The sequence below is a fragment of the Magnolia sinica genome, chromosome 19 (genome assembly GCF_029962835.1).
Source record: "Magnolia sinica isolate HGM2019 chromosome 19, MsV1, whole genome shotgun sequence".
Lineage (NCBI taxonomy): Eukaryota > Viridiplantae > Streptophyta > Magnoliopsida > Magnoliales > Magnoliaceae > Magnolia > Magnolia sinica.
The window spans coordinates 25832512-25845672 of NC_080591.1; the positions used below are offsets into that span (position 1 = coordinate 25832512).

The 13161-nt window shown below is 41.9% G+C and overlaps 1 protein-coding gene across 1 annotated transcript in view; it reads right to left on the reverse strand.

The window, feature by feature from the left end:
- Positions 1–13161, reverse strand: part of LOC131234394 (uncharacterized) — a 69388-nt gene that overhangs the window by 14518 nt on the left and 41709 nt on the right. The window contains exons 7-10 of the mRNA XM_058231233.1: positions 8808–8870; positions 8563–8717; positions 8407–8471; positions 6825–6975 (exon numbers count right to left, since the gene is read on the reverse strand). Coding sequence (XP_058087216.1) covers positions 6825–6975; positions 8407–8471; positions 8563–8717; positions 8808–8870 — 434 coding nt within the window. The remainder of the gene's footprint in view (positions 1–6824; positions 6976–8406; positions 8472–8562; positions 8718–8807; positions 8871–13161) is intronic.

Below are 13161 nucleotides of genomic sequence, written 5' to 3' on the forward strand. Positions count from 1 at the left end.
CTGAATAGATTTGGGGTATATTGGGCCTCTCCTGATTCGGTTAAGGATCTTCTGTATGAGTAGTCTACTTCAGCATGGAGTGAAATTGGTAGAACCATATGGAAAAATGCAGTGCCTGCAGTAATCTGGTCAATCTGGTTAGAACGCAAAGCCAAAATATTCAAAGGTAAAGATTGTAGAAACAATACTCTGGTAACAAAAGTTTTCAATTTGCTACTTGTCTAGTCAAAAGGGGACGAGGTTCCATCCCATTACCAGCTCGTTTTTTTAGTCAAACTGAGAGGAAGTCTTCTATGGCAGCATGATAGATTATCTCCTTCTGCTCCTTGGTCCCCTCCCCCAATTGGCATTGTCAAAATCAACTTTGATGAGTGTTCTATGGGGAATCCAGACCAGGCTGGGCTTGGTAGGATTGCTCGAGACTGTAGAGGAAACACCACTGCCAGATTCTTTGGGCTGGTCAGGATAGGAGACTTCACGATGCGAGGCAGCCAGATTGGCTAACAAGCTTCAGACATTGCCAGTCTTAGCGGAGGGGGATTCTATGAATAAGCGGGCAACATTGAACATTTTCCGCTGGAGATTAGAGGATATGTTGGATGAAGTGAATGACTTGTGCAGAAATAGTCAGATAGTTTTGTCTCAAGTTCAGGAGGTGAATGACAGAGAAGATTATCTCACAAAAAGAGGAGCTGTGAGTTCGCCTAAAAGAATGTTATATATAACAGTAATGGTGGGAAGCATTATGGAATATGGGGCTGAAACGCCCTTTCTGGGCGGGGGCAATAATGGCTGATATGGGGCCAATACATTTTCTTCCTTTAAAAAAATCACCATTACGGGAACTGTAATGACCATTATGGCCCATAATGTAACAGCCATAAGGCTGGCCGTTACGGCCATTTTTACCATTATTGAGTAACTTGCATTGAAGAGATCAATTAACGAGTGACATGCCCTAAGCTATGCCTCCTGGTGCTTGTTTTAGTGATTGAATGTCATGATATACCATGCATGTAGATACGTTTGTAGGTCCTCCCGGTTGTGTTTGTTTTACTGCTTGATGTTGCTGCACGATTTTTGCTGTACTCGTTCCCCTTATCAATAAAGCTATCATTCAGAAAGAAATAAAAAATGAACCCAGCAATTGTTAGGTCAAATAATGGCCATTTTTGTCTCAAAATCTTTCATTCTGACAAAACAATTACTTAACTGGAACAAACAAAATATATATAAAGATGTAGAAACCTCATTTTCAAAGTGATATCCAAAAGTCAAGAAGCTTTCATTTTGGGCCACCAGATCCTGGATATGGCCCTCATAGCACACAAGTGCATCGACTATAGATACTGTGAAAAGAAGAGTGGTGCGGTTTGCAAGTTAGATATCGAGAAGGTGTATGATCATGTAGATTGGGAATTTATAGATTACATGTTGCGGAAGTTGGGTTGTGGCGCGAAGTGGAGAGGGTGGATTAGAGCTTGCATTCAGTCAGCCTCATTTTTTGATTTGGTGAACGGATCTCCAACGGGGTTCTTCAGGGCTTCCTGAGGTCTTAGACAAGGAAATCCCCTATCACCATATTTGTTCGTGGTGGTTATGGAAGCGCTAAGCTTGATGCTCTCCAAAGATGAGGAAAATGGCCTTTTCTCGAGGTTTCACATTGCGGGTCTTCATAGTAGAGTTTCCCATCTCCTTTGCATGGATGATTCTCTTTTATTTTGTAATGCGAAAGAGGAATCTGTGCAAAACCTGCAGAAGATTCTGGTTTGTTTTGTAGCAGCCTCAGGGTTGAAGATTAACACGGCCAAATTAGAAATGTAGGGTATCCATGTTGACCGATTGGAGTTGAATTATTTAGCCTCGGAGTTTGGTTGTCATCTTGGATCATTCCCCTCTAAATACCTTGGCCTTCCCCTTTGCATTGGAAAGTTGGCTCTTCACTTATGGGGCAAGGTCATTGAGAAGATCAAATGGAGGTTAGCTTCGTGGCAGTGCAAATTCTTATCCTTGGAGGGTCGCCTCACTTTGATCAAGTTTGTGTTGTCCAATATGCCAATTTATTTTATGTCCCTCTTCAAATGCTCGTAGTTCGTTATTGATAAAATCGAGATGCTTAGGAGGAATTTTCTTTGGAATGGGTCGAGGGATGGGAGGAAGTTCCATTTGTTGAGATGGGATGAGGTTTGCAAACCTAAGAAAAGAGGAGCCAGTATAAAACCTCTAAGCTCCATGAATTCAGCTCTCTTGGGGAAATGGATTTCGAGATTTTGTGGAAGAAAGTAGTTTATGGAGGAAGTTGAAAGCAGCCAAGTATGGGGTGCAGGATGGTGGTTGGTATGTTAAAGCATCTACTTTGTATAGAGCTTCAGGACCTTGGAAAGTGATCATGGCCACACAGCATATGGTAATTAGGGGCGTCTCCTGCAAGATTGGTTTTAGTTCTCACACAAGATTTTGGGTTGATGCTTGGTGCGGATCTCGACCGCTCTAGGTTAGGTTCCCAACTATCACCGCTCTTGCTCCTAATAGGTTTGTTACTGTGGCTCATTGTTATTCCATAGTCGAAGAATCAATAGTGTGGAATCCCACTTGCCATAGGAATTTGACCGACATTGAGATTGAAGAGTTGGTAGCCCTAATGGGCCTTTTACACTCGATGAGATTGGAAAGGATGGAGGATAGGGTTGTTTGGTCCATTTGCATATTTGAGAAGTTCTCGGTTGATAGTTTCTCTCCTTCATCTCTCAGGTGCCTTCCTCCTCGGTTCTGTCCCATCCATTTCATCATTGGTTTTATGGAGCTCCTCTTCGGGTGGTCGCTTGCATTTGGTTAGTGGGTTGGGAAAAGATTCTCACCATTAATAACCTTCAAAGAAGAGCAATTGCCCTCCCTAATATTTGTCTGTCTAATGTGGGATTGGGTTTGACAACAAATAGTCTAGCCTTTTGAGAGAGCCTGCACCAACCTGCCCTTGTTTCTAAAACATCCTGCATTTCTTTCCTCCCAGATGACCCATCATATAGCAAGCAAGGAAATTCTCCACAGTTCTTTCTTGATCTTCCTTAGACTCACTCCATGCCACACAAGCAAGTCTCCAGCCTCCAATGGAAACGACCAAGAGACATTAAAATGGGCTAGGAATTATGTCCAAATGGGCCCAATAAAGGAATAATGCACAAAGAGGTTCTTAACCGACTCCTTGTCACTTTTGCAACATAGGCACATATTAGGAATAAGCATCCCTCTTATGCAAATTATCTATGGTGAGGACCTTTTTTTTACCCACCAACCATCCAAAGGCAACTATCTTAGGATGAACTTTATAATGCCACATGTATTTGGTATGAACCACCTCTCTAAGCCTCCCCTTCACACAAATGCGAAAGTAGATAGACCGAACTGAGAAGGAACCAGATTTGTCTGGGTTCCATATCATTTTATCTAAGAAAAAGAGGGATCCGGAGAGTGAAGATGAATGTGATCCAAGAGAGCTGCAAATTCTTCAACCTCCTCATCCCTAAGGAGGCATTTACATTGAGGCTCCCAAGCCGTCATGTTTCCAATGATACAGTATAATGTAGGGGCATTTTCACACAGGGCTCGAGTGGGGTAGCCTATGGGATGCGGGGACACACTCGGGGTGGGCGGCCCGTGTGAGGCGGGTGGCTTGTGTGAGGCGGTACCCATGTGATGTGGGGCCCACGAGGGGGTTCAACCGAGGTCCTAACCCATGCGATATAAGGCCTGGGCTATGAGATAAAGGGATTAATTTGTCATGCTCTATCAGTTCGAGCTTTTAGAGCAAGTACAACTAGCCACAACTACAGAGGGATCTAGGACAAGACAAAATATTTAGGGGAACTCGACCTTGAATGGAAGAGATCCCACCTAAGCATCCTTCCAAAATTGAATTCTCTCCCCATTCCCAAGGGCTAAACTAACCCCTTCTAGGAACTCCAATTTCACGAAAGACACCCATTTCCATAAAATTGAGGCTCTATAGAGTCCCTAGTCCACCAACCACCATCCGAACACCCATACTTGCTTTTAATAACTGCCTTCCAAAGCACACCTTCTACAGTTCCAAACCACCAAAGCCATTTCCCAAGCAAAGCCATATTCATAGATTTGAGATCATTAATACCCACACCACCATCTTCAAACACCTTGCAAGCTTCATTCCACCCCACCAAATGAAATCTTTTATTGTTTTCAAGTCCTTGCCACAAGAAGCCATGCCTCATTTTATCAAGCCAATGGAGGACCGACACCGAGAACTTAAAAAAGCGACACGAAGTAATATAGAAGATTTGCCAACGCCGCCTTGATAAGAGTGATACGTCCTCCAAGCGAGAGGTACCGACTCTTCCATCTAGCAATCATTCTTTCGAATCCCCCCACCACCTTATCCAAAAGGCATTTAGCCAGTTTTCCAACATAGAGGCAGTCCGACATGCTTAAACGAGCATGCATGCTTATTCAACTCAGACCTATGAGATATAAAACTAAAACATCTACTAAGTTCCAATATGTTGTTAACTCAAAAAGTGTCCACATTCACCTCACCCTTAATTCCGAGTTCCAAAGTGCCCTTGACAACTCCCTTGATTCTCTCCATCAAAGTACCCTCCAACTATCAATTTATATTACCTTCTTGGACAATCCTACCGAGAAGGAGGTGCTTAGAGATTCAAAGACAATTAACCCAAGCAAGAGTGGTGTCGGGGGAAGACTTCTTAAGCATGTTACAATTAACAACCAGATAGTATTGGCCAGAGTGCTTGATAAGAAAGGAATGGTTTATTGGAAAATATTTAGTCATCAGAAAACCATTAAGAACGTATTTGATAGGGGTGCACATGGGTCGGTTCGGTCCGGTTCTGGGGTGAAACCGGAACCAAACTGTTCCTAACGGTTCTAGGATTTTCAGAACCGGAACCGGACCGTTAGCACCCTAGAATCGAACCGGACCATGAAAACCAGTTCGGTTTCAGGATTTGTAAAATCCAGCCCAATTGGTGAATGGAGAGAGAGAGAGAGAGCGAGAAAGAGGGAAACAGCGAGATAGAGAGAGGGACGGCCAGAGAGGGCGGTGGTGAATGGAGAGAGAGAGAGAGAGGGGAGGGGCCTGGGCAACTGCAGTACCGCACGCAAAGTCGCAGACAGTAGAAGAGAGGGAGACAGCGAGAGAAAGGGAGATCGTGAGACGCGCGAGAGTAGGCAAGCGAGAGAGAGAGAGAGAGAGAGAGAGAGAGAGAGAGAGAGCCACACGCCACATAGCCGCAGATAGAGTGAGAGACGGCGAGAGACGGCAAGAGAAACAGAGATAAGGTTTTTTTTTTTTTTTTTTGGTTTAAAACTTAAGTTCGGATCAACGGTTCGGATCCACGATTCGAGTCAACGGTTCGGTTCTACATGCCCTTAAACCGGAACCAAACCGTATCCAACGGTTCTTGGATTTTTGGAACCGGAACCAGTGCAGTCTAGAACCGGACCAAACCAGACCATTGGATCGGTTCCGGTCTGGATCCACGGTTCTACCGGTTCGACGTGCACCCCTAGTAATTGATTACTAACAGCCACGAATCTATCAAACTACTCTTGTGCACAGTCCGTCCATTCAATACTTTCAGATTTCAAACCTCAATGTTGAAGTGAAGACTGACATTGAGCAATGGGCTCCAACCCATCCAAAGTTTTGGATTAAAAAGAGAAGGTTCTTCACTACTAAAAGCTTTCAATAAACTATATTGTTTTGTTATTAAGCAAGGAATTTTACGTCCCAAGTTTACCCCCAGAAATGCTACCCGGTTCTAGTAAAGGAGGTTGTGGTACCGTGTTACAGTATTATCAGGGGTCAAGATTTCCTTCGCCTTAGGATCAAGTAGGCCAAGTTTGGTGAAAGCGACATTTGGAAGTGGAATCATGAGAGAGTAGGGTTTTCTCAGTGAAGTTGTTCCTTTCCCTGATGCCAAAGGGTTGCAAGTATGGAAGAACAGATCTGAAATTCACACAGCCCTCCTCAGGTTATAGCCATTGCATGGATGATTGGGAAGGATATACTTTTTTCTTGGCCTATGACCTTCTTTTTCTTGGTGTCTAGTCCAGGTTGCCTTCTTGGCAGCCCCTCTAGCCCTCTTTTGTATCTCTCTTCTGTTTTAATATAATCGTTATCTTTCAAAAAAAAAAAAAGGATATACTTCTCAATATCAACCATTTGAGGAGTAGAAAGATGATTGCCACAAATGTATGTGTTCTTTGCCCTTGCAGCAAGAAAGTGGTAGATCACCATGCATTGGGATTTTGCAGGGGTAATCTGGCAGAGGTACCTTGATCTCTTCAGTATGGACTGGGTGATGCCGGGGTCAATTTAGAGATTTTGCTCCAACTACGTGGCATGGGGATAGTGTTGGTAAGAACAGTTAAGTTCTACGGCATTTCAAAATGCTTGCTGGGATGCAATCAGTTTGGAAGGAAGGCAACAATAGTTCATTGTACAACAGAGAAGATAGGGTCAAGAGTTTTTTTAGTGGTGTAGCAGAGTCAAGATTGAATAATGTTGGGGAAGAGGTTTTCCTTGGAATGAGAGGGATGACCCCCTTTCATCTATCCCTTTTGAGTACTATGCTGCAAGAACATTTCATTTTTTTCGCTAAAAAAGATTAGTAATGGCTAGAGCAAGGTTAGTAATGAATGAAAGGAGTTACTGAAGTTGGCAACATGTACCAATATGTGTTCTAACCACAAAATAATTTGGCTAAGGCCATTTAACAATTTGAAACAGGAAAAAAAATGTACCAAAAGGAACATGAAATTTATACCTAAGTGAACCTTGAGGATCTCGTGCAGGAATTTCTACAGCATCCAGAGCTTCAAAAAGACATGGACCATCCCACCAACTACACAAGCTTTTTTCCACTCTAGTTTTCATGTTAGAACCAACGAGACCAGATATTGGAAGAAACTGAACATCTGCAAGTTGCACACAAGTAGACAGAGATACATCTTAAGCCATTATCTAATAGTACAGAAATAAGCAAGCATTATAATGAGCCAAACTGCACATATCAGAAAGAGATAAGCATAATAGCTGTAAATAAGATTGAAGGACAGGAAAAACACATATCCTCCAACACCACCATCGCTGATAGAAACAAAAAATTTATTGATAATATCCCTAGTTGATGTTCAGGGTGTGGTAAGGGCAGTTGAATAAGATTCGCTTATCTTTCCGCCCAATCATTGATGAAAATAGGAAAAGATGACAAAGTCAACTGAAAACAGACTAACAAAATCTAAACATAAGTTACTTCAATAATATTCATTTATAGATATTAAAGATTCTTGAGGGATTATGTTTCATGGAAGCATTAAGAAAATTCCATAAAGCATATTAACAACACAGAACATTAGAGACTGCTTATCAGCCTCGATCTGGAATAGCCATATGAGGAAGCATGGAAAGAAGATCAAAGAAAGAAAAAACCTCAGGTACATAAAGCATATTAACAACACAGACATTAGACAATCAAAAACATATCTCCACAAGCCCTAAGGGCATGTCACAGGACACCGCCACATCCACACATTTAAGCCTACATCTCCATGTCATTCATAACTTCATTTTATAAGAAATGAGAGAAATTGCAGTATTCATAAAGCAGATGAACAAGAAAAGAAAACCTAAAGAAAAATCATGCAGGAGAGCATTCTCTCACTAGGGAATCTGCCAAAGAATTTTGCATTGACGCAATTTTTATTTTTATTTTTAAAAAAGCATCAAGGGAATATTTTAAAGAGCTAATTCCAGACTAAAGACAACCCCAAGGCCTTGAAGCTGTATCTACTATAAACTAGCTACAATGATTGTTTCCTCTTTTTTTATTAATAATGTCAATTTGATTTATAGCGCCTCAACAATGGTTTCATGAAGGTTGAGCAGCTCTCAAGTTTAAAAATATGAAAATGAAACTAGCACACTGTCCAGTTAAATAATTCCGTGACATTGCTAGGGAAAATTAAGTTTCAAGAAATTTCAATAGACACACCAATCACCATACAATGACTGGGAATCTATAATTGTAAGCAAAATTTGATAGTTTCAATAATTGTGAAGTGACGGGAGGATCACTAGCATTGGGGATTTGTTCTTCTTAGATTCTATGACTGGGAATCAATAATCGTAACTTGTAAGGGAAATCTAATAGGTTCAATAATTGTGAACTGACGGGAGGATTACTAGTATTGGGGATTTGTTCTTCTCACATTCAGCCTTTTCTTTGGCTTTTTGAATATTTAATCATCTTCTCAAAATAAATAGATTTAAAAAAAAAAAAAAAAAGTTAACATGTTATCGAAGTGTATAAAAATCTACAAATCAACTCCAAGAGAAATCTTGCATACCTTTCTTCACATTGTAACCTGATGACTTTAGAAATGGTAACATCTTTAATTGTATTTCATCAAACCTGAGAAGGCAAGCATGAAAGGATAAAAATTAAGTGGAAACTTTCTTCTCCAACAGAATAAGTGAATAACAAAACGAACTCATTGAGGCACCTCTCTTTAGACCACTGCACAGTAGGATCGTCCATTTTGTTGACAACGACAAGCAGCTTAGAAACACCCAGAGTTTTTGCGAGTTGGACATGTTCGCGGGTCTGTCCGCCTCTCTCGTACCCAGTTTCAAACTCACCCTTTCGAGCAGATATCACCTAAATATTGAGAAAACATATGTTATAAAAGTAACCATGGAGTTCTCCAACAACTCATTCAGAACAAAACAATAACCAACATGAGGTTACCAGAACTCCAACATCAGCTTGAGATGCACCACTAATCATGTTTGGGACATAACTCTTGTGACCCTACAGAAGCACAAAGAAAGAAAGTTATGCGTGAAAGGAGTAGAGTGTGCATGATTATCAATCAATGACAACTAGGAAATGAAGCGAACTAATAAAATGTATGGACACAAGGAGTCTATCTAACATAATGTCGAGTCGAAAACCAAGCCATTTCGTAAAGAGATCTAATTAGGTTCAACCCATTTTTATGCCTTCAATTTTTTTTCCCCACTTTTGCACTTGAAACTAACATATATTTTCAAGGGAAAACATTTGCAAAGATGGGTTGTAACTTGTATGTGACATTAACCTACAGCTGGTTGTCAACAATCAGTATTCCTGAAAATAAAATAAAAAGAAACAGAAAAAAATAGATAAAGCCCCAAGTCAATTACTCATTATGACAAGTTAGCTCAACTATCCAAGTACAAATAACTGAGGTAACAAAATTACCCTGTTATCAATAAGAAAACATTATTTGCAAATTTAAAAAATAGAAATAATTAGAAATTATGTGGTTGTTAAATGGTTAAAATGCAAAGAGAGAGGGAAGAAGAGTTATTGAAAGATAACAAGACTTTTAAATTAAAAAGAGAAGGAAAAATACAGAAAACGAGGACAGCAGCCGACACTGCTGAGGTAGCAGACAGAGACTACTATCCAAGAAACAAAAGATCGGAGTCCTTCATGAATTCTACATGGGTAGCCCATTCAATAATTAGCGATTTAGCTCTAGATAATACCCAACCCGTAGAATTAGCAGAATCCCAAAAACATCTGCCGTTCCTTTCCTCCCAAACGCACCACCAAATGGTGAGAAGAGCCATTCTCCACAGCATGGATCGATTCTTTCCAAGCTTCGCCCCATGCCAGTCCATAAGAAGAGAGGAAACAGTTTCAGGGGAACACCAACTGAGGTCGAAACGAACCTGAAAATTGGCCCAAATGGAGGAAATGAAGGGGCAGTGGAGCAGCAGATGGTCCACCGACTCCTCCGCCTTCATGCAGCACAAACAAATGTTCACTAAGCACATCCCTCTCTTCCTAAGAGTATCCACCGTTAGAATTCTTTTCAGAGTTACCAACCAGCCGAATGCGATGAACTTGGAAGGAGCCGGGAATTTCCAAATTTGTGTACAATGATGGTCACCAGGGAGGGGGGATTGATCCAATTGCAAAAAAAGGGAGCGGACTGAGAAACTGCTAGTCTTGGACATTGTCCAAAGCAAGGAGTCGTCAATCAGAGGATTGGGTTGAGCCCTATAAATGCACTCGAGAAGGTCCACAAACTCTTGGACCTCCCAGTCTTGTAAGTTTCTCCTACATTCCACAGACCAAACCAACTTACCATCTGCCATAGAATAGCAATCAGCAACCATAGCATCTGAATTTGGAGTGAGAGAGAAGATTGAAGGGAATTGGTCTCTAAGCGGGATGTCCTCCACCCAACAATCTTTCCAAAATTGAATTTTTGAACCCTTGCCAAGTTGGAATTCCACCCCTTGCAGGACCTGATCTTGAGTGGAGATAATACCTCTCCAAACCACGGATGCCTTCTATCGAGAAGACGTGTTCGACCACCAACCACCAGCTGATTGACCATACTTGCCTTTGATAACTTTGTTCCACAAGCTACTGTCTTTAGTTCCTAAAAGCCAAATCCATTTGCCCAGCAAAGCCCTGTTCATAAGATTCAAGTTTTTTATACCTGTCCCACCTTGGTTGTACTGCTTGCATAGGGATTTCCACTCGACCAGGTGGAATTTATTCTTCTCACCCTTGTTGAGCCAAAGAAAGTGATGCGGACACAGGTGCATTCAAGGTGTACCAACGAAGAAAGCGCCAACCACAAGTGCCGTCCTTGTGGATAGGCAAATATTGAGGAGCTGAAGACCTTTCACATGTGATTGGACATATAGAAGACCCCACTTAGGGAAGACACATGTGAAGGAAGATTGGAGAAATAAGACCGAGCGCCCAAACTTTCCCATACTTATGTTATTTGCGCGTTTTTTGACTTAGTTAGGGGTCTTTTAGTAATCTTATATCTTTATTTGCTTATCCTAGGGGTATTTTAGTAATTTTATGTCTTTATTTGCTTATTTAAGTGGGGTAAAGCCCTAAACACGAATCTCAACTATTGATTAATGAAAAGCAAACCCTTTGGTTGCCTCCTTCTTCTCTTCGCTCTAATGGTGCTTCTTCTCTCCCCTTGATCTTCTTCTTCTAATTTCTTCTTGTGCCCCTCCAACTTCTTCAAGGTAATAATTTTCTTCCTTCTATTTTCCAGTTTTGGCTAATCCTTCTTCGATCAAAATCTTGAGAACCGATCTAAACCCTAAATCCCCAAATTCTCAAATCCCTAATCCGAGAAACTTCTTGGTTCTTCGGACTAGTGATCTTCATTGATCGATTGGGTATGACCATGCAAGATCGGGAGGTCTCATCCCTCGCCGGATCCAACCCAAGTAGTAATTGAATTCCATAACCCATGGTTGTAGTGATGGCCCGCTCCATTGCATGTTTCCTTTATGATTTTCTCAGTTCTGATGATTACTATTAGAATTTTACATCATTTATTCCTTTTATTTCCGCTGTTTAATTATCTCCATGAGCATGCATCATAATTAGGGCTGTCCTGCGTCAAATTTGGTATCAAAGCCTAGGCTTGCATGGTTTTTGTCTAGATCGAGTTATCAAATTAGGGTTTTGATTTTTAGGTTTAACTTAGGAAAGTTCCAGGTTTAGAAAGTTCCTAATCTGGAAAATTTCCAGATTTGAGTTGTTTCCTGTTTCAACTTAATTGTGTCAGTTCATAGTAGTTTTGCATTCATCGCATTCATCTTGAAAGTCATAACACCTAGTAGTCTAGTTAGGTAGAGTTTGATTCAAGTCTTCATTGTATGCCCACGAGAAGAGGTAGAGGTTTCGGACTTCAACCTACCATGAATAACGAGCAGTTATCTGAGCAACTTGCTCAATTGATACAAAAGATAACCGCTCTAGAAGCGGGTCAAAGGCGTGAGTTTGCCCGCCTTGAGAACCAAATTACCACTACCATGACTAAGGTGGAGCAACTAGAGGCGTCCCAAAAGGAAAACCCCGCTGTAGGGGAAAATGCGCACTCCCAAGTGGAAGGAATCATTGAAGAACGCGCTGCCATACGTGGTGGTAGTGAGGATAGAGATCGTGGTAACGTCGTAGTGTGGTGCGAGAGGCACGAGCCACATATGGTCATCAAGACCGTTATGATCCAGATGAGCGTGCGATGAAGAGTGTGAGAGTTGAGGCCCCGAGTTTTGATGGACACTTGGATCCCAAGGCGTTCCTTGACTGGGTTGCTGACATAGACCACTACTTTGAGTGGTATGGCATGTCAAAAAACCGTCAAATGCGGTTTGCTAAGATGACGCTTGTGGGTCAAGCCAAGCTCTTCTGGACTAACACTGAGCGTAGGATAGAGAGAGTTGGTAGAGCCCCCATCACACATTGGTATGAGATGAAAGAGAAGTTAAAGGAGAAGTACCTTCCTCTCTCATACCGTCAGAAGCTCCTTGACCAATGGCAATCCTTACGCCAAGGGTCAATGCCTGCCGCTGACTACATTGCTAAATTTGAAGAGTATGTGATGCGATGTGATATCCGAGAAGACCCTCTAGTAACGCTCTCGCGTTTCAAGACGGGTCTTTGTGCGGATCTTCAGCGCGAGCTTATTACTCGGCCCTTAACGGACTTAGATGAAGCATATCAAGTCGTGCAGGAATTAGAGCAATATCTGAAGGCTCCTGTCGTTCGTCGTTTTGAGTCCCGAGACTCCAGTGCTAGATCTAGTTCCCAAGGAACTAGACCTAATATTGGTAGTCAACCTAGGGCACAGGTGACCATTCCGCCTAGGCCTAGGGAGGACAAGGGCAAAGGGGTTCTTGGTGCCGGTCCTAGTAACATGAGCCAAGTGAGGTATTATGAGTGTGGCAACATTGGCCACATGTCTGATCAGTGTCCTACAAAGAGCCGTGGGAGAGCCTTAGTTATAGGCGAGCCCCACGAGGGTGGAGATGACCAAGGTGATTATGAAGTTGAAGAGTATCACCCTGAAGGAGGACTTACTGATGAAGAAGTGGATGGAGAAGCAACGCTTGCAGTAGTCAGGCGTGTGTTAGCTCAGTCTAGAAGTAGTGCTGATTGGCGTCGAAGCACTATCTTCTACACTATTGCCAAGTGTGGTGAAAAGAATTGTAAGGTGATAGTGGACAGTGGAAGTTGTCAGAATGTGATTTCCACTAGCACCTTAGATCGCTTAAAACTGAAATCC